The sequence below is a fragment of the Gracilinanus agilis genome, chromosome 1 (assembly GCF_016433145.1).
Source record: "Gracilinanus agilis isolate LMUSP501 chromosome 1, AgileGrace, whole genome shotgun sequence".
NCBI lineage: Eukaryota > Metazoa > Chordata > Mammalia > Didelphimorphia > Didelphidae > Gracilinanus > Gracilinanus agilis.
The window spans coordinates 127,461,734-127,480,640 of NC_058130.1; the positions used below are offsets into that span (position 1 = coordinate 127,461,734).

Here is an 18,907-nt window from a genome sequence, read left to right on the forward strand (position 1 = left end):
TCCCTTTTTTGACCTTCCCTCTCCCCTGCTCCCCTTGGTTTATCCCTTCTGACTTTCTCAGTAGGGTTAGATAGAGTTTTTTATCCCAATGGATAATAAAGCTACTCTTCCCTCTCCGGGTTGATTACATTACCTCTTAATGCTCTCTTCCTCTCCTTCTTCTAATAGTATTTGTCCCCTCTCCCTCCCATGCCCTCTTTGTGTGTAATAGAATATTCTATTTTCTTATTCACTCAAGTTTCTCTTGGTGTCCCCTGCTATTTACCCCCTCTTTCCCATCCCCCACGCCATCTTAGATTATTTTGTGTTCCACCCTCACCCTGTGAATTATTCTTCTGATTACTATAATAGTGAATATTATAATAGTGAATAGAGTTCACTACAGAGAATTATACATAACATTTCTCTACATAGGAATACAGATAATTAGATCTCACTGAGGCCCTTAAAAAGGCAAATTTAAAAATTATAAGTTTTCTTTCTTTTCCCTCTGTATCTTATTTACCTTTTCAGGTTTCTCTTGATTTTTGTGGTTCGATATCAAACTTTCCATTTAGCCCTGGTCTTTTCTGTGCAAATACCTGGAATTCTTCAATTTTGTTGAATGCCCATACTTTCCCCTGGAAATATATAGTCAATTTTGATGGGTAGTTGATCCATGGTTGCAGGCCCAGCTCTCTTGCCTTTCTGAATATTGTATGCCAAGCCTTACGGTCTTTTAGTGTGGAGGCTGCCAGATCCTGTGTGATCCTGATTGGTGCTCCTTGATATTTGAATTGTCTCTTTCTGGCTTCCTGTAAGATTTTTTCTTTTGCTTGAAAGCTTTTGAATTTGGCAATAATATTTCTAACCGATTTCTTCTTTGGGTCGAATGTAGTGGGTGTTCCATGAATCCTTTCGATGTCTATATTGCTCTCTTGTTGTAGGATTTCAGGGCAATTTTGCTGAATAATTTCTTTTAGTACGGAGTCCAGGTTTCTATTAATTTCTGGTTTTTCTGGAAGACCAATTATTCTCAAATTGTCTCTTCTAGACCGGTTTTCTTGGTCTGTCACTCTCTCATTGAGATATTTCATGTTTCCTTTTATTTTTTCAGTCTTTTGACTTTGTTTTATTTGTTCTTGTTGTCTTGAGAGATCATTGCCTTCCAATTGCTCAATTCTAGCCTTTAGGGATTGATTTTCCGCTATAATCTTTCGGTTTTCGGCCATAATCTTCTGGTTTTCGGCCATGATCTTCTGGTTTTCGGCCATGATCTTCTTGTTTTCGGCCATAATCTTCTGGTTTTCGGCCATAATCTTCTGGTATTCCTTTTCAATCTGGTCATTTCTGGTGTTCAATTGCAAGATTTTACCTTTTAAACAGTTATTTTCTTGCCAGATTTCTTCCATTTTCCTCAAAATCTCAGTTTTGAACTCTTCCATAGCTTGTGAGGAGTTTTCCTTATTTGAGGAGGGTTCGGATGCTTGTTTGTTCTCCTCCTCTGTTTGCTTGGTTGTCTGGATTTTCTCTGTGTAAAAGTTGTCGAGTGTTAAAGGCTTCTTTTTCTTGTTATTCTTTCTCTTCTGAATTTCCTGAGTCTGGGTAGCCATCATTAGCCCAGCAGCTTCTCAGGTTTATCCTCGTGCTCAGTGTCTGTCCGCGGTCAAGCCCCCTGGTGGATCCCCTTGCTTGATCCTCTGCAGGAGGTTCCTTTACAAGTCTCAGGGCGCTGCTTCCACAGTCGTATACCCGTCTGCACTTGTTTCCCACTCAGGTTTTCAGAGCTTTAGTTCCTGGCTATGTCTGCCTCCACCCCCACCTCTTCCCATGCCTGTACTCTGCTCAGCCTGCGCTCTGCGCCCAGCGTCCGGTCTCTGCTCCGGCGCTCAGATTTCTCTTGCGTTCTTTGGCTTACTGGGGTCTTAAATCTTGCTGCTCTCAGGAACAGGCCCCAGAGCTGCCAATGACTCGATGGGTGCCCCAAACTTGCTCTATTTCTTTTTAGCTGGCTTCAGAGCTTTAGATCTTGTGTGTGGAGGGGGTGGGGGTGGGGCGGTTGCTCAGCCCGTGATTTAGTGAGAGCCCTTTATAGCCTGGAAATGTCTCAATTCCACATACCTTCCACGCTGTGCCCTGTTGTGGGGTTCCTCCGTTCGTCTGGACTTGTTTTTATGTCCCCTTGAGGAGTTTTGTGTGTTTCAGTCAGGAGAGGTTAAGAGCTGCTTCTTACTCTGCCGCCATCTTAACCCGGAACCTTCCAAAGCTGTTTTCGTAACTCATCTGCTGTCATCAATACCTCATCATTGTCAACCCTTTTGAGTCTAACTTTTCCTTTCCAGTATAGTTTTTCTGTAGTTTCCATCTCCAAACTTAATTTCTTGCTCTCACAATTCTCTTTAAAATGATTCAGTAATCTTCCATCTCAGCTACTCAAAGTTGCTTTTATTTGGACTTCTTCTAAGTCTCCTCACTCAAGTCCCTAAATTTAATTATTTTCAGAATGTCTTTTTTTTTTGATACTTTAACTGTTTCCAGTTCAACCACAAATCTCTTTTTATTCCTCTGAATTGGTATCAAAGCAGGAATATTTCCATTCCTTTGTATTAAAGAAAGAAGCAATTAAAAGGTGTACTGTATTTTACAACACATTATATTTTTAGTGCAGGATAAAGAGCAAAAAAAAAAAATAGAATACTTTCTCCTAGCCAGATGGGTAATTTAAAATTATTATTTCACACATTAATACAAGTATTCTAAACATTAGTTATTTCCGCTTAAAAAACACAAATACTTTATATTTGAAGAAGGGAATTTTGAAGTGTAAAAAGGTCTTAACTTATTAGTTATTTCCTCTATGCCTTTTAATTTTCCTTTTGCCCAATCATTCTCATGTTTTTGTTAAATTTTTTCCTTAATGCAGTCACAGTCATTGTGAATTAATTGATTCTGATTTCTTCAAATTATTTCATGTAAAATAAAGACAATATTCAAAAATTCCTTAATATGATTATTCTTATTCTATAAAAATTTTAAAACACAAGCTCGTATAAAGCAATTAGTTACTTTAAAATACTTGCTAATATTTATATTAAGTCTTTGCTGGTAGTTATTCTATACTTCTACAAAATGGAATGTTTTACTGAAAACTGTTATACAGTATTTTAGGGAAAAGGAGGAACTTTTAACTTCCCCAGTACCTTAAGATTCTGGTGTTTGGATAGTAAAAGTAATGACAATAATGGGATGAAAATTCTTGAGTGTATATGGGACAAGGAGAAACGGGGAAAAGAAAGATGATGATGATAAAATCTTTAAATACTGCAAAGCAGGAGGGCATAAATGATGTTGCCTGCCCTCTTCTTGCATTGAGAATATCCTCAAAATACAGTCTCATGGTGTTAACACCTATGAGATCAGTCAGATAAGACTTGGATCTCTATGTCTACTTTTATATAGGTTGTCTCTTGAAGAGTTACCAATGTATTAAGACCAAAATTTTGATCTAATGCTAAAAATGAATTTATCTTGCGGACCTTCAGGTTCCCCAGCTCTAAAGTGAAGTGTTTGGATTATGTCTCTAAAATCCCTACTATCTCTAAATCTAAGATATAGCGATGTTTCTAATGAATTTAAATAGCCCTTATAACTCTTTTTGGTCATTAAAATCCTCAAATACAGTATTAGAAAATTTTCATTAATGCAGTTAAAAAAAAAACAACTTGGGTATCATCCAAATAGCTAGTGAGAATATTCTATAATACCAGAAAGATACAAAGTTTTTACATAATAAAGAAATCTTCACAAAGAAGAGTATTGTTTTTTAGCTGAAAAATGAGCTGAACATTTATTAATGATTTCATTTACTATAAAAGATTTCTATTTTGAAATGTTATGTTATTTTCTCTTGAAAAACATCCAAAATAACATGAATATATTTGTCCTGTAAGCATATTAATTTTCTATGCAAAACTAAGTTGTTTCACTGTAATATATAATTTGTTTTGTTATGCTTTCCTTACATAAATAATAAAAATTTACTAAAACTTACACAAAACAAGCACTATTATTTGTAACACTAGCTTTGAATACAATTAGAAAGTACTTCCACTGTTTTAAAATAAATTTATTGGTGAGGCCACAAGCAAATGTCTAATTTGTTATCAGGTAGGAATTATCATCAGGAATACTATGCTTCTGATGACACAGAATTCTCCTTTTTCATTTGACAATGAAGAGAAATGGATAACTAATAGAATTGAACCTTATCAAGGCCAGACTTTATCCCTGACAGTATACAGTATGTTTGATAGGCTGATTGACCTTAAGGAAAGTAGAACAAGTTGGATTTTTAGTTTGATATGTGTAATCCTGTTTTTCATTGACTAATTACATAGACAGTAGGAAATCATAACTCTAGTACTTCTCTTGCTTTCTTCCTTTTCTATTTCATCATTTTAAAAAAGTTCCCTAAGAAGAGGAAGAAGAAAAGGTTAAAAAAACAGAAGAAAGCACGTCATTTTTCTTATTTGTATGCAGCACTTCAAAAGGGTTTGGTTGGTAGAGAGGTTAATATTAATAGTTAAAATAAGTTTGGGAGATTAGCTATACATTTTATTTAGCCATGTTGTTGTCTATACATTTTATCTAAGAATGTTATTCTATTTCCCTAAAGAAATGGGTGAGATTGAATGTGAATAGTCTCGAGCCTATAATTCCTATAAAATTTTAGGAAGTAGATTCTTTAAAAAGGAGAGATAAAGCTGCTAAAATGGTGAGGTTTCAAATGTGTGTAGTGAAGTAACTATATGGTGCTATAGTATCCACATACCTTTTAGAAATATTATCCTGAACTTTAATGATGCTAATATACAATAAGTAAAATATTGAAAGACTTTTATAATAGATGAGGGAGTAAATATTTGTCTAGGAAATATATGCAGCAAAGAATAATTAACACTAGAACATTAGTTAATGATATATGAACAACTCTGAATCATAACAAAATGACTTACTTGCAAGTACAGATGAAATAAAATTCAATGTCGTTTTATAATTACACCACTGGCCTTTGTGGATGCATAAAAACACATATGAAACTTGATTTCTAGTAAAATCAACACATGTAATTTTGGAAAATGACTTCAGTTTATTGTCAGATATAAAACCCAGAGTCACTCTGGGCATAATAAACACTTTAGACGACTTCTCTCTTGCTCTCTGTTTAAAAAAAAATTATTTTATTTGTTTACAACTGTAAGCTGTAATTAGTTCATTCAGTAAGTACTTGTTGAGCGACTTCATGCTCATGCATTTGCCAGGAACTTGGAGGGGGATACAAAATAAGAATTATTCTCTGCTTTCAGGGAACTAAGTCATTTTGGGAAGACATATCACACATCTCTTCTTCCTTTTATTTCTCTCTCTCTCACTCTTTCTCTCTCTTTCTCTCTCTCTCCCCCCCTTTCTTTCTTGGTCTCTCTGTCTCTTAATTAAGGACATACTTTTCAAAAGCCTGCTTTCCCCTTAACCTATACACCTAATACCGAATGTCCACTACTACCAAATTATCCAATATGCTCTTCCTCCTTCCAAAGAAACTGTATTAGGTAACATTTTTTAATTTTCTAGTTCCTTATTTTAAATCATACCAAGGTTATATGTGCTTGATAACAATAAAACTACATTTGTTTAGAAAACATTTCTTTAACTGAGGTTTGTCACCAATTTAGAAACATCATGTTCCCCTTTTCCCCCTTTCCCACCAGTTAGTCTAAATTGGTGAAGCTGGAACTGTACTTTAAATTTCTTGTGTTGTTCCCATTGTAATTCTTGACCTGGCAGATTATGCTGCCTTTTCTTAAGTATATTTCAAAAATTATCTCATATATGCCTTAGAGCTCAAGACTTTACTACTTGAAGGACAGAACTACAAATTGGTGATCTTGTCAGCATTTCTTTTAATTCTTTTCTTTTAGCAAGCAACTATCTAGCATAATTTCAACGAACACCTGGAAAATATGCCTTGGAGATTTTCACAGGAATTAGAATATTTGGTTCAATTCCTTAGGGAAGTATTATCTGTTGTCTTTGATTTCTCCTCCTTTTCTCAGCCAAATTCTTTGAAAAACCCATTTATACCCATTGTCTCTGTTTCCTGTCTTCCTCTCTTCTAAGCCCTCCACAATATGGCTTCCAATATCATCATTTGAATGAAACTGCTCTCCAAAGTTAGCAATTATCTCTTAAATCTCATATCTAATGGCCTCTTCTCAAATTCTCATCCTTCTTGTCTTCTCTGAAGTATTTGGCATTGCTGACTACCCTATCTTCTTCACTCTCTGACTTTTAATGACAGTGTCTTTCTATTAGTTTTCCTTCTACTTGTCACTCCTTATCATTCTCCTTTGCTGAGCCATTATTCATGTTATCCCCCTAACTATAGGTGTTCTTTAACACCTATTTTGGCCCTCCTCTCTTCTCCCTTGGTACTTTCTCATTTTTTTTATCTCCTCAGCTACTAGCGATTTTGTTATTATCTCATTAAAGATGAATTCCAGCTCTATTTGTTTGGTTCTGATCTTTTTCCAGAATGTCATATCACTATAACTGTCTATTTTATATTTTCATTTGGATATCTTAGAGGCATCTCAAATTTAATATGTCCAAAACAGAACTCATTGTCTTTTTCCTCAAACTGAATTTCCCCATTTCTATTGAGGATACTATTATTCTTCCACTTACAACTTTTGGATCATCCTCTATACTTCATAATCATTTCCCTCACACATTGAAACCATTGCCAAATATTGTTGATTCTGTCTCTTCATCATGTCCTCTATATGTCACCTTCTCTATATTCATTTAGACACTATTCTGTTTAAGATCTTTAGGATCTCTTACTTGGACTTTTTGTAGTATTTTCCTATTTGGTCTCCCTGGCCCCCTACTACATTACATCCTCTATTTAGCTTCTAAAGTATTATTTACAAATGCTTAAGTCTTAACCATTTCATTCCTTACCTCAACAAAATCCAGTGCCTCCCTATTTACTTCTTTTTAAAAAATTATTGGGGGCAGCTGGGTAGCTCAGTGGAGTGAGAGTCAGGCCTAGAGACAGGAGGTCCTGGGTTCAAACCCGGCCTCAGCCACTTCCCAGCTGTGTGACCCTGGGCAAGACACTTAACCCCCATTGCCCACCCTTACCACTCTTCCACCTATGAGACAATACACCGAAGTACAAGGGTTTAAAAAATTATTATTCCAAATGTTTTTAAATCCAACAAAACAAGCATTTCCACAAATAAAAAAGAAGATATTAAAGAAATGAAATCACAGATCTCCTCATATCTACATAATAGATCCTGTATACTAGTGTCCCAACCCTTCCCCAGCCTCCCTGCATCACATAGGATACCATCATGGAGGCCAATGTTCATATACATTATCTTTAATGTTTTATCTTTCTGTTCACTTTCTGGAGGTAACATTCTCAGTTTATTCTTCTAGTATTAGTTCTGTGGCTGTGTATAATGTTTTCCTGGTTCTCCTTATTTCATTGTTCATTATCTCATATAGTTTCTTTCAACGTTTAAAAAAAAACAGTTTTTTCTTTGTTATTTTTTATGGGACAGTAGAATTCCACACAATCACATGCCACAATTTGTTTAGCCATTCCCCAATAGGTGGAACTTCCCTCAATTTCTAATTCTTTGCTATCACAAAGAGAGCTGCTAAAAATATTTTGGAAAGTATAGGTTTCTTTCCTATTTCCCTTATCTCCTTGCTAAACTGACCCAGAAATGGTATTGCTATGTCTAAGGGGATATATGTGATTTTATTACTCTCTGAGTGTAATTCCAAATTGCTCTCCAAAATGTTTGGATCAATTCACAGCTCTACTTTCCCCATTTTTCCACATCCTCTCAACATTTGTCACTTTGATCTTTAGTCTTTTAGCCAGTCTGATGTATGTGAGCTAATATCTCAGTTGTTTTGTTTTGCATTTTTCTGATTACTAGTGATCTGGAGCATTTCCTCTCATTATGGCTTTTATTTCTTCATCTGAAAATTGTACATTCATATCTTTTGCCTATTTATCAACTGGGGATGATTCCAATAAATTTGACAAATTTTTTACATATTTTAGATGTGAGACTTCTATCTGAGGGACTGTCTATAAAATCCCCCCCACCCAATTTTCTCCTTTCCTCCTAATCTTGGCATTATTTATTTTTATATAAAATATTTTCAATTTATAGTATTCAAAAGTATCCATTTTACATTTCACAATACTTTCCATCTTTTGTTGATTCATAAATTTCTCTTCTATTTATAATTCTAATAAGTAACTTGTTTCCTGTTCTTCTAACTTAACTTATGGTTATCTTCTTTATATCTAGATCATGCATACATTTTTATCTTACCTTAGTGAATAATAGAAGATATTGGTCTATACTTAGTTTCTGCCAAACTAGTTTTCAGTTTTTCGGTAATTTTTTCCAAACAGCAACTTGCTATCCCCAAATCCTGGATCTATGGTTTTATCAAACAACATATTAACCTTTTACTTCTGTTTATTGTGTGTCTGTTCTGTTCAACTGGTCTACGTTTTTATTTCTTAGTCAGTACCAGATAGTTTTAATAATTACTGCTTTATAATACAATTTAAAATCTGGTACTTGCTGGGCCTCAATCTTTTACATTTTTAAAATTAATTCCTTTGATGTTTCTCAAACTTTAATTCCTCTAAGTAGATTTTGTTACTATTTTTTCTCACTCAATAAAATAGTTTTTGTTCATTTAATGGGATAACATTGAATAAGTAGATTTGTTTAGGTAAGATTGACATTTTAATTATATTGACTCTGCCCATCCATGAACAATTAATATGATTCCATTTCTTTATATCTGACTTTGTTTGTATAAAAAGTGTTTTATCATTGTGTTCATGTAGTTCTAGGGATTGTTTTGGCAAGTATACTCCCAGGTATTTTGTTCTATCTATGGTTATTCTAAATAGATTATCTCTTTCTATCTCTTCTTGTAAGGATTTTGTCAGTAATATATTAAAATGCCGATGATTTATATGGATTTATTTCATATCCTGCTTATTTTGTTAAAATTACTTATAATACTTTTAGCTAACTTTTTAGTTCATTTTCTACATAAGCTGTCATGTCATCAGCAGACAGTTTTATTACCTCTTTGCCCATTCTGATTCCTTCAATTTCTTTTTCTTCACATTGTTATTGTTAGCATTTCTAATACTATATTAAATACTATTGGTGATAATGGGCATTCTTGTTTCACTTCTGATCTTATTGGGAAGGCTTCTAGCTTCTCCTTATAACAGATAATGCTAGCTGATGGTTTTAGGTAAATGCTTCTCATCATTTTTAAGAAAAAACTGCTTTCCAGTGATTTTAATAGGAATGAGTGTTTTTTGTCCAAGGCTTTTTCTACATCTATCATATGGTTTTTATTACTTTTGTTATTGATATTATATGTTGATAGTTTTCCTTATTTTAAAACATCCCTGCATTCCTGGTATAAATCCTGTTTGGTCGCAATGTATTGTCTTTGTGACATACTATTGTAGTCTCCTAGCTACTATTTCATTTAGGAATTTTGCATCCATATTCATTAATGAGATTGGTCAATAATTTTCTCTGTTTTTGCTATTTTCCTTGTTTAGGTTTCAGTACCTTATTTGTTTCACAAAGGAATTTGTTAAAACTCCTTCTCTGCTTCTTCTTTCAAATAATTCGTTTAATATTGGAATTAGTTGGGCCTTAAATGTTTGGTAGAATTCACTTGTAAATCCATCTGGTCCTGATGCTTTTTTCTTAGGAAGTTCATTTTATGCTCATTTGATTTCTTTTTCTAAAATTTCCTACGTACTTCTAAGACAACTTCTCCCACATTTAAAGTCCTTTAAAATCTTACACATTCTATTCTACAGTCCATCCATCCTAATTGATTTGTTGTTCCTTTCACATGATTCTCCATATCCCATCTCTTGAGACTTCATACTGGCTATCCCCAAGCTAAGAATATTTCGTCACCTCTGCCTATTTGAAATCTTTCATTTCCTTTACAACTCAACTCAGTTGCCACCTTCCTCCCTAAACTACTTTGTATTCATTCTTTTTTTATTTGGATTTTTTATTTTAATAACACATTTCCACATAAGTTTTCTGAAGTTATATGGTACATATTGTCTCCCTTTCTTTTTCTCTCCACCCCTCTTGGAGCTGACAAGGAATTTATTCTTGGTTATTAAATGTATTATCATGCAAAACATATTTATATATTATTCATTATTGTAAGTGAATAACCTTGTAAAAGCAAAACCCCAAAACATATACCCAAATAAAAATAAATAAGTGATAAATCATATTAACCAATCTGAAAAATGTGAAGTGGTATCTATGAGTTATTTTAATTTGTATTTATTTATGTAACCAATAGTGATTTAAAACATGATTTCTTGTGACTATTGTTAGTTTTGATTTCTTCTGAAGATTACCTGGTTGGTATATCCTTTGCTCATTTTTTCACTAGAGAATAGCTCTTATTTTTATAAAATTTGCTTAGTTCCCTGTACATTTGAAAAATTAGATGTTTATCAGAGAAACTTGCTGTAAAAATTTTTCTCCCAGTTTTCTTCTTTCCTTCTAACTTTGGCGACATTAGTTTTGTTTCTGCGAAAGCATTTTAATTTCATGTAATACAGGTTTATTTTACTACCCATCATTTTCTCTGTCTCCTACTTGATCATAAACTCTTCCCTTTTCTGTTGTTCTGACAGGTACATTTTTCCATACTCCCCTAATTTACTTAAAATATGACCCTTTATAACCAGATCATCTATCCATTTTGCCCTTAACTTGGGTATATTGTGAGATATTGGTTTATGCCTAGGTTTTACCAAATTGATTTCTAATTTTCCCAGCAATTTTTGTCAGATAGGAAGTTCTTGTCCCAAAAGCTTGGCTCTCGAGTTCATCAGCCACTAAATTCCTATGGTTGTTCATTACTATGTATTATGTATGTACATAATCTATAATACTGACCCTACTATTCCATTTCTTATCCACTACTGAATTATTTTGATATTTTGTAATATAGTTTGAAATCTGGAACTGCTAGGGCACCTTCCTTAATATGTTTTTCATTAATTCCCTTAATATTATTGATTATTTATTCTTCTAGGTGAATTTTGTCGTGATTTTTACTTCCTCTATAAAATAATTCTTTGGTAGTTTTGTTGGTCTGGCACTGAATAAGTGAATTAACTTGGCTCAGCCTACCCATGAGCAACTAATATTTCTCCAGTTGTTTAGAATTTATGTAACTAGCTACTAATTTTGTTTCTTAGTTCAATGATTTTGTATTGCTTACTTTAGTTTAGTTAATCTTTCTTTTGATTTTCAGAATTTCCATTTTGAAGTTTAATTGGTGATTTAAAATTTGTTCTTTTTGTAGATTTTTTAGTTGCATGTAAAATTCCATCTGCTCTTGTCTCTTTTATTGATGTATGCAATATAGCTCTAAACGTTCTCCTAAGTACTGCATTTACTTGCACTCTATAATGGGGAGATTAAGCAGTAGCACCCAGGCTGTGTCTAAAGACCTGAGGCTTCCATAATGGAATGAAGCTGTGATTTTGGAAAGAGTGGGAGTTTGACCAAGCTGGAGGAAAGGAGGTCTGTTGGCTGTGTAGTCCAGGTTTTGCCATATACCCAAGGAGCTGTCAGTGTGGGAAAGCAATGAGAAGGAGATTCTGCAAGAAAACATCGTGACCTGGGTTGAGGATAGAACTGGGTTATCTGTTGGTGGACAACAGGCCAATCTACCTTACTCCCTGGAGTCTGTTTTGGATTAACTGGCTGCTTTTGAACTTGCTTGTTCCTATTACATCTGTGACCAGCTTAGAGCATCTCTGAACTTGTACTATGAGAAACCCTCTTCAGCCCTCTTAGTGTAGATAGTGAATAGCTCAGTTAGTTAAAACTTTAGTGTAGTTAACTTTTAGGTTAGTCTGTTAGCATAGAAACACCCTTCTCCCTACTTCCCTCAGTCATTACCATTAAACACAATTTTGTTAGCACTTCCTGTCTCCTCTTAGTTATAAGAACGCACTACATTGGTTTTTCCCTGGTTGGCAGTTTGTCAGTTACAAGTCAACTGACATTCCTGAAACTCACATCCCCATTTGGTTTACCTTTGTTCCCCTGTCTGTCCTTCCCTTGTGAGGAGTGAGTGTGTCCTCAGTTTATTATTTATTTCCCATTCCCAGTATCACCCTTTTTCAGCTGGCACCAGTAACAGAGGGGAGCTAAGTTAGGTAGACAGGAAGTCAGCTCTATGAAGGTTGGAGACAAACTGGAAGCCAGAGGGTTCTGAACATTCCGTGAGGGGGTATAGCCATTGGCTGTGGTCAGAGGGTTCTGAACATTCCGTGAGGGGGTATATATAGCCATTGGCTATGGACTGAAAGAAGTTACAAGGCAGTGCTGAACCACTCAGAACTGCCTACTCCCACCACCAGTTCATTCATAAAATCCCAGCTTCATTCCATTATGGAAGCCTCAGGTCTTTAGACACAGCCTGGGTGCTACTGCTTAATCTCCCCATTACAATTCCCACAAATTTTAAAATGTTGTCTCATTATCACACTCTTAAATTTTTTATCATATCTATGATTTGTTCTTTGATTCTTTAGTGTTGGATATTTTTAGTTTGCAATTAATTTTGTATCTGTATTTTCATGGTCCTTTATTTTATGTAACTTTTATATTATTACAGTATGAAAGGGATACTATTTCTGTTTTTTTTTCTGCATTTGTGGTGTTTTATACGGCCTGATAAGTTTTTTTTTGGCCTTTTGTGAAGGTACCATGTTCAGATGAGAAAAGGGTTTACTTCTTGCTAGTCCCATATGGTTTCCTCCAGGGGACTATCATGTCTATTTTTTCTAATATTTTATTCATAATTTCTTTCTCTCATTTATTTTATTGTCAGATTTATTTAACTCTGAGATGGGAAAATTAATGTCCCCCAGTAGTATAGTATTATGTCTATTTCCTCCTTGTAATTCATTTAGTTTTTCCTTCAAGAATTTGGATGCTATGCCTGCCTTTTTTACTTTAGCTAAAGCCAAACAGATTCTGCTCCAGCCCCTTATTTCAACTCTATATATGTCTCTTTGTTCCAAGTATATTTCTTGTAAACAACACCTTTTAGATTATGGTTTCTAATCCATTTCTTAGGTGAATTCATCTCATTCACATTCACAATTATGATTAATATTTGTGCATTTTCTTCCATCCTAATTTCTTTTGTTTATTTTTTCTTTCTCTTTTTATTCTGTCCCTCATTTAAAGTCTGTTTTGCCTCTGACTACAACTTTTTATCTGCTATTCCTTTTATCATCCTCCCCTTCCCTTTATTCTTTCCCCCTCATACTTCTCTATTGAGTATCACCAGTTGAAGACCTATACATATTTTCTTCCTTGAAGCAATTTAGATGTGAGTGAAGTTTAAACACTGCCTGCCATCACAATCCACCATTTCGCCCTCTATTTTAAAAGCTCTTCCTTGTGTGCGTCTTTTATGTCAAATATTTTCCCCTATTCTTCTTCTTCCTTCCTCTTTCTCCCAAATCATCCCCCTTTTGTGCCTAGGTTTTTTTTAACCTCATCTCAAAATAATTAACTCCCTCTTGCCTCTTCTTTCTCTGTAGAATCCTTCTAACTGTTCTAATAATGATAAAGTTCTTAGAAGTTGCATGTGTCATCTTCCCATATGTAAAAATAAACAATTTTATTGAGCCCCTTGTGAGTCCCCTTTTGTATTTAATTTTTTTATACTGACTTCCCTTGAATCTTAAACATGAAGATCAAATTTTTTTATTCAGCTCTGGTCTTTGAAAGTCTTTTATGTCATTAAATGTTAATTCTTCAACTCTAAGGATTATACTCAGTTTTTCTGGATGTTATTCTTTTTTGTCATCTCAGTTCTTTTACATTCTGGAATATCATATTTAAGCTCTCTGCTCCTTTAATGTGTTAACTGCTAAATCTTTTGTGATCCTGTAGCTCCTTGTTTCTTTCTGTTTGTTAGAAGTATTTTCTTCTTGACCAGGAGCTCTGGAATTTGGCTATAAAATTCCTGGAAGTTTTCATTTTAGGATCTCTTTCAAATGGTGATGAGTGGATTCTTTCATTTCTGTTTTACCCATATGGTTTTAGGATATTGGTGAATTTTTTCTTGATAATTTCTTTAAGTGTAATATTTATGTTCTTTCTTTGATCATGGTTAATACAATAATTCTTAAATATGCTTTCCAAGTCAGTTATTTTTCTGATAAGTTATTTCACATTTCTTATATTTTTATCCTTTTTGACTTTGTTTTATTGTTTCTTGACAACCCAATCCAGTCATTATCTTCCAGTTGCCCAATTCTTATTTTAAAATAATTTTTCTCTTTTAAACTTTATGCTTCTTTTTCCATTCAGCTAATTCTTTCATTAGTGTTATTTTTTCAGAATTTCATTTTATAGCTAAAGCATATTTCTTTAATAATCTATGTTAAGAAGGGGGGCAGCTGGGTAGCTCAGTGGATTGAGAGCCAGGCCTAGAGACAGGAGGTCCTAGGTTCAAATCTGGCCTCAGACACTTCCCAGCTATGTGACAACCCTGGGCAAGTCACTTGACCCTCATTGCCTACCCTTACCACTCTTCCACCAAGGAACTAATACACAGAAGTTAAGCGTTTAAAAATTAAAAAAAAATTCTATGTTAAGAAAAAATCCTTATGTTGTAGAAAAGGTTGCATAGATATTAGTTACACATTATCTTCAAATGTTAATGGTTGTGTAATCAGGTTCACAAGCTTCCAATATCTTTAAAGATAACTGTTTGAAGAAATAAGACAATCTTCAGAACATGAAATACATCTTTTATAAAAGATTTTTGAAAGGACACAGAAAAAAAGTCACACAGAATGATAGGTGGTCAGTCCTGGTGGAGGAAGTGTCACTGTGAAGTATAGAGCATATTAGATCTCACTGAAAATTGTTAATTGATCATGAAAACTATTTGACATGGGAGAGAAAATACAGTAATCTCAAAGGATGTCTTTCAACAAACTTATTTTCAGAAAATGTAAAGTCAAAGAATGAACCCATTGTCTGATCTTGCCCGATTTCTTTATGCAACCTACAACAATTTTCTGATTATAGCAAGAGATTTATATCAAAAAAGTCTTTCATTGGTTTATTTCATTTGTACAAAAATGTTTTTGTTATTTAAAAACCTAGTACTCTTTTATTTTGAGAGAAGTGCTTCATGTAAGGTTCATTAATACTTTCAGTGAAGTGTAGAAGTCGTTGGTTTAATGATAATCTGTACAACCTTCAATTTTTTTCAACTTTGCCAAAACCATTGGGTACTTATGCTAATTAAGTTGATTTGCATAGTTTAAGCAGCCTAACTGGGGCTAGAGAATTGTTAGAGCATTTTACTTCTTACTTCACATAACTATATGAGTTTAATGCTATTTTTCATCAAACTATCTCTCCTAATATAACTTACAGTGCTCACAGTTCAGATGGTGACCAAGTAAATTCCTTTCTCCTTTACCCACTGCCCTTGGAGATTGTAGTCAAGGCAGCCTGGATTGGGCTGTGGTTATCTGTGTGCACTTCATGGTCAACTGTCAAAAAATGACATACTCTAATTTATAAAAATCAATAATTTAAGATCATTATGGGTTTGTATGACCATTCTGTGTGGTTTCCTTTCCATGTCAATACTGATTAGCAGGCTTGAACACAAGTGTTAAAATAAAGCCTCGTGTATTATTTACTAGTTAGTTATACTGGCAAGAATCCTTTTTTCCTAAGTGATTTTTAATAGTACATATGTATGACATAGCTTTAAATGTACACATGAAGTATTGAGGTTTTTTAGCTTGTTGTAGTGATAATGAGCATCTTAAAAGAACTGCATTCAATCGAAATCACTAACATGAACCTTTCAGAATTATGAACTCAAACATTTTTAAAGTGTGTGCAAATGTGTAACAGAATTCATATGTCTTAATTTAAATACTGTTTCATCCAGGATTAACTAGAATTTAAATTTAAATTACTATATATTTGGCGATTTCTTTTTTTAATAACATGACTGCATTTTATATCAACCATTAGAACGGATCTACTGCTATACATACCTATTCACATTTCACAGTGCTCCTCATATTTATTTTTCAGGTACAGCAAGTACAGACTGTGCAGCAGGTACAACATGTCTATCCAGCTCAGGTGCAGTATGTGGAGGGAAGTGATACAGTCTACACAAATGGAGCAATGTAAGTAAATTAGTCAGAAACCTTTTAAATCAATGTGATTGGGGAAAAGGTCTAAGTATCTGTCATGCAATGTTTCATTTGAATGGAATATCTCCTAGGCAAAGTCCTCTTCCATTTCAGTTCAATTTGACAAACAATTATCAAGCACCTTATGTGTTCCAGGAATTATTCAGGGTGTTGTGATGATTCCAAAGAAGAAAAAGAAAATGGCCTTTTTCTCAAGAAGTTTACATTCCTAGTTGAGTGTGAGTGGGGACAGGGGAGAGCAACATTGATTCAAATAAGTAACTATAAAATGTACACAAAGTATAAATAAAAAGTAATTTGGGAGCAGAGGAGTTTGTTGGAGGAATTGTTAATAACAGAAGCCATCAGGAAAGGGTCTATGGAGAAACACTTGACCTGATCTCTCAAGGGAAGGAACCAAGAATATAAGTAGGGAGTAGGTTATGCAAAAGTACAAAGCCTAGAAATTGAGGAATATATTAAGCAGGCCAATTGGAACTTAATGTGATTAGAATAACAATGTGAAATCAGTATCGAAAGACAAGTTGGAAGCAGGTTGTAAAAATTGTATTGCCAGACAGAGACATTTGCCTTTTATCCTAGAGGCAGTGGGACTCACTGAAACTTCTTGGTAAGGATAATAACCATAGTCAAACAAGTGCTTTAGGAATAATCTCTTTTTTATTTGTATTGGACAGAGGAAGAGACTACAAATGACAAACTAATTAGGAGGGCTATGTCTACCCAAGTATATACCCAAGCTATAGTCCACCCAAGAGATAATGACAGGGCAGCTAAGTAGCACACTGAATAGAGGGCCAGACCTGTAGATAGGAAGTCCTAGGTTCAAATGTGACCTCAAGTAACTTCTTAGCTATATGACCCTGGGCAAGTTACTTAACCCCAGTTGCCTATCCTTTTGTGTTTCCTCTGCCTTAGAACTGATATTAAAATAGGAGATAAGAGAGAGAGACAGAGAGAGACAGAGAGAGACAGAGAGAGACAGAGAGAGAGAGAGACAGAGAGAGAGAGAGACAGAGAGAGACAGAGAGAGAGAGAGACAGAGAGAGACAGAGAGACAGAGATAGACAGAGACAGAGAGACAGAGACAGAGAGAGATAGAGAGAGACAGAGAGAGAGACAGAGAGACAGAGAGACAGAGAGACAGAGAGACAGAGAATGAAGACCTGAATTAGGGCAATGGATGGGTGAGTGGAGAGTTGATGGATATAAGAGATATTGTGGAAATTGATGGAACTGATGAGACATGGTAAATCATCAGATATCATTTATAAAAGAGAAAGAAGAATCAAAGATGATGCCTAATTTGCACATTAGGTAACTAGAGGAATAGTGGTTCCTGAATGAAAGAATGAAAAAGCATTTATCAAGCCCTTACTATACACCAAGAACAGTGCTGAGTCCTGCATATACAAACAGGAAAAATGGTCCCTGTTCTCAGGAAGCTCACATTCTCATTGGGGAAGCTACATAGATAGGAGGTTTTGGCTACAGGAGGTTTGGAAATGCCCTCTGATTCTTAATGTGCAGCAACTTAATTGACAATAAGACTTAGGGATTCTTAAAATGCATCATCAAGACAGATGACAATCCTTAGAGGTGTGAAGAGCCCAGCATTAGGGCAATTGTTAAAGCCTGGGAAGGGAGTCTTCCATCTTATTAAAATTCCATTTGGTAACCCCCTTCTCATCAAGGTGATATGAAAGTCTTTATCCCCTTCAACTTAACTAGTAGCTTAGAGGGATACAGGTCCACATTGGAAATGATGGAGTAGGCTTTCTGCAGTACCTCTTGCCAGGACAGGGATAGAGGAGAAATCAACATCCAGGCAGGAGAGGGAAATACAAAGGGAATTGAGAAGGATATTAAGGGAGTTAAAGAGATCCTGGTGAAATCTTGGAAGGAAACAAGATGAAGTGGAGGAAAGGTCTTACCAATCAATCTATTAATCAGTCAGGAAGCATTTATTAAGCACTTTGTGCTAGGCACTGAGGATAAAGAAAACAAAGGTTAAAGCCACTATCTTAGTAAGCTAACAGGACTTTAAACATATTTTTATACATATGTATATATATATATGTTTGCATGTATAGATATGTGTATGCTTATATATTCTTATACACAAAATGTTATACAAAACAAATATGGAGTTTTAAAAAAAGATTGAAGAAGAACACAATAAGTTTGAGGGGACCTAGAGAAATTTCATGTAAGCTAGTGGTCAAACAACTTAGGCTGCAATATAGCCCAGGTTAAAATGTAATTAGGAAACATTCATTTAACATCACCCCTTACCCCCAAAAGTAATACAAAAGGATTGTATAGATATATAAATAATGCAATTAAATAATTTGCAGCCTAAAAGGATCCTCATGTGTGGATTAATGGCCTGGTTTCTATTTGAGTTTGATACCACTGAGGTAGTCAGTTTCTCTTGAGCCAAATCTTGAAGAAAATTAGGGATTCTAAGAATTGAAGTAGAAGTGCTTTCCATGCACAGGAAGTAGCCACTAGTAGAAA

At 34.6% G+C, this 18,907-nt stretch overlaps 1 protein-coding gene across 1 annotated transcript in view; it reads left to right on the forward strand.

Moving 5' to 3' along the window:
- The window catches only part of RFX3 (regulatory factor X3), a 200,280-nt gene that overhangs the window by 45,800 nt on the left and 135,573 nt on the right, over positions 1 to 18,907 (forward strand). The window contains exon 2 of the mRNA XM_044656716.1: positions 16,263 to 16,360. Within this exon, the coding sequence (XP_044512651.1) occupies positions 16,263 to 16,360 (98 nt within the window). The remainder of the gene's footprint in view (positions 1 to 16,262; positions 16,361 to 18,907) is intronic.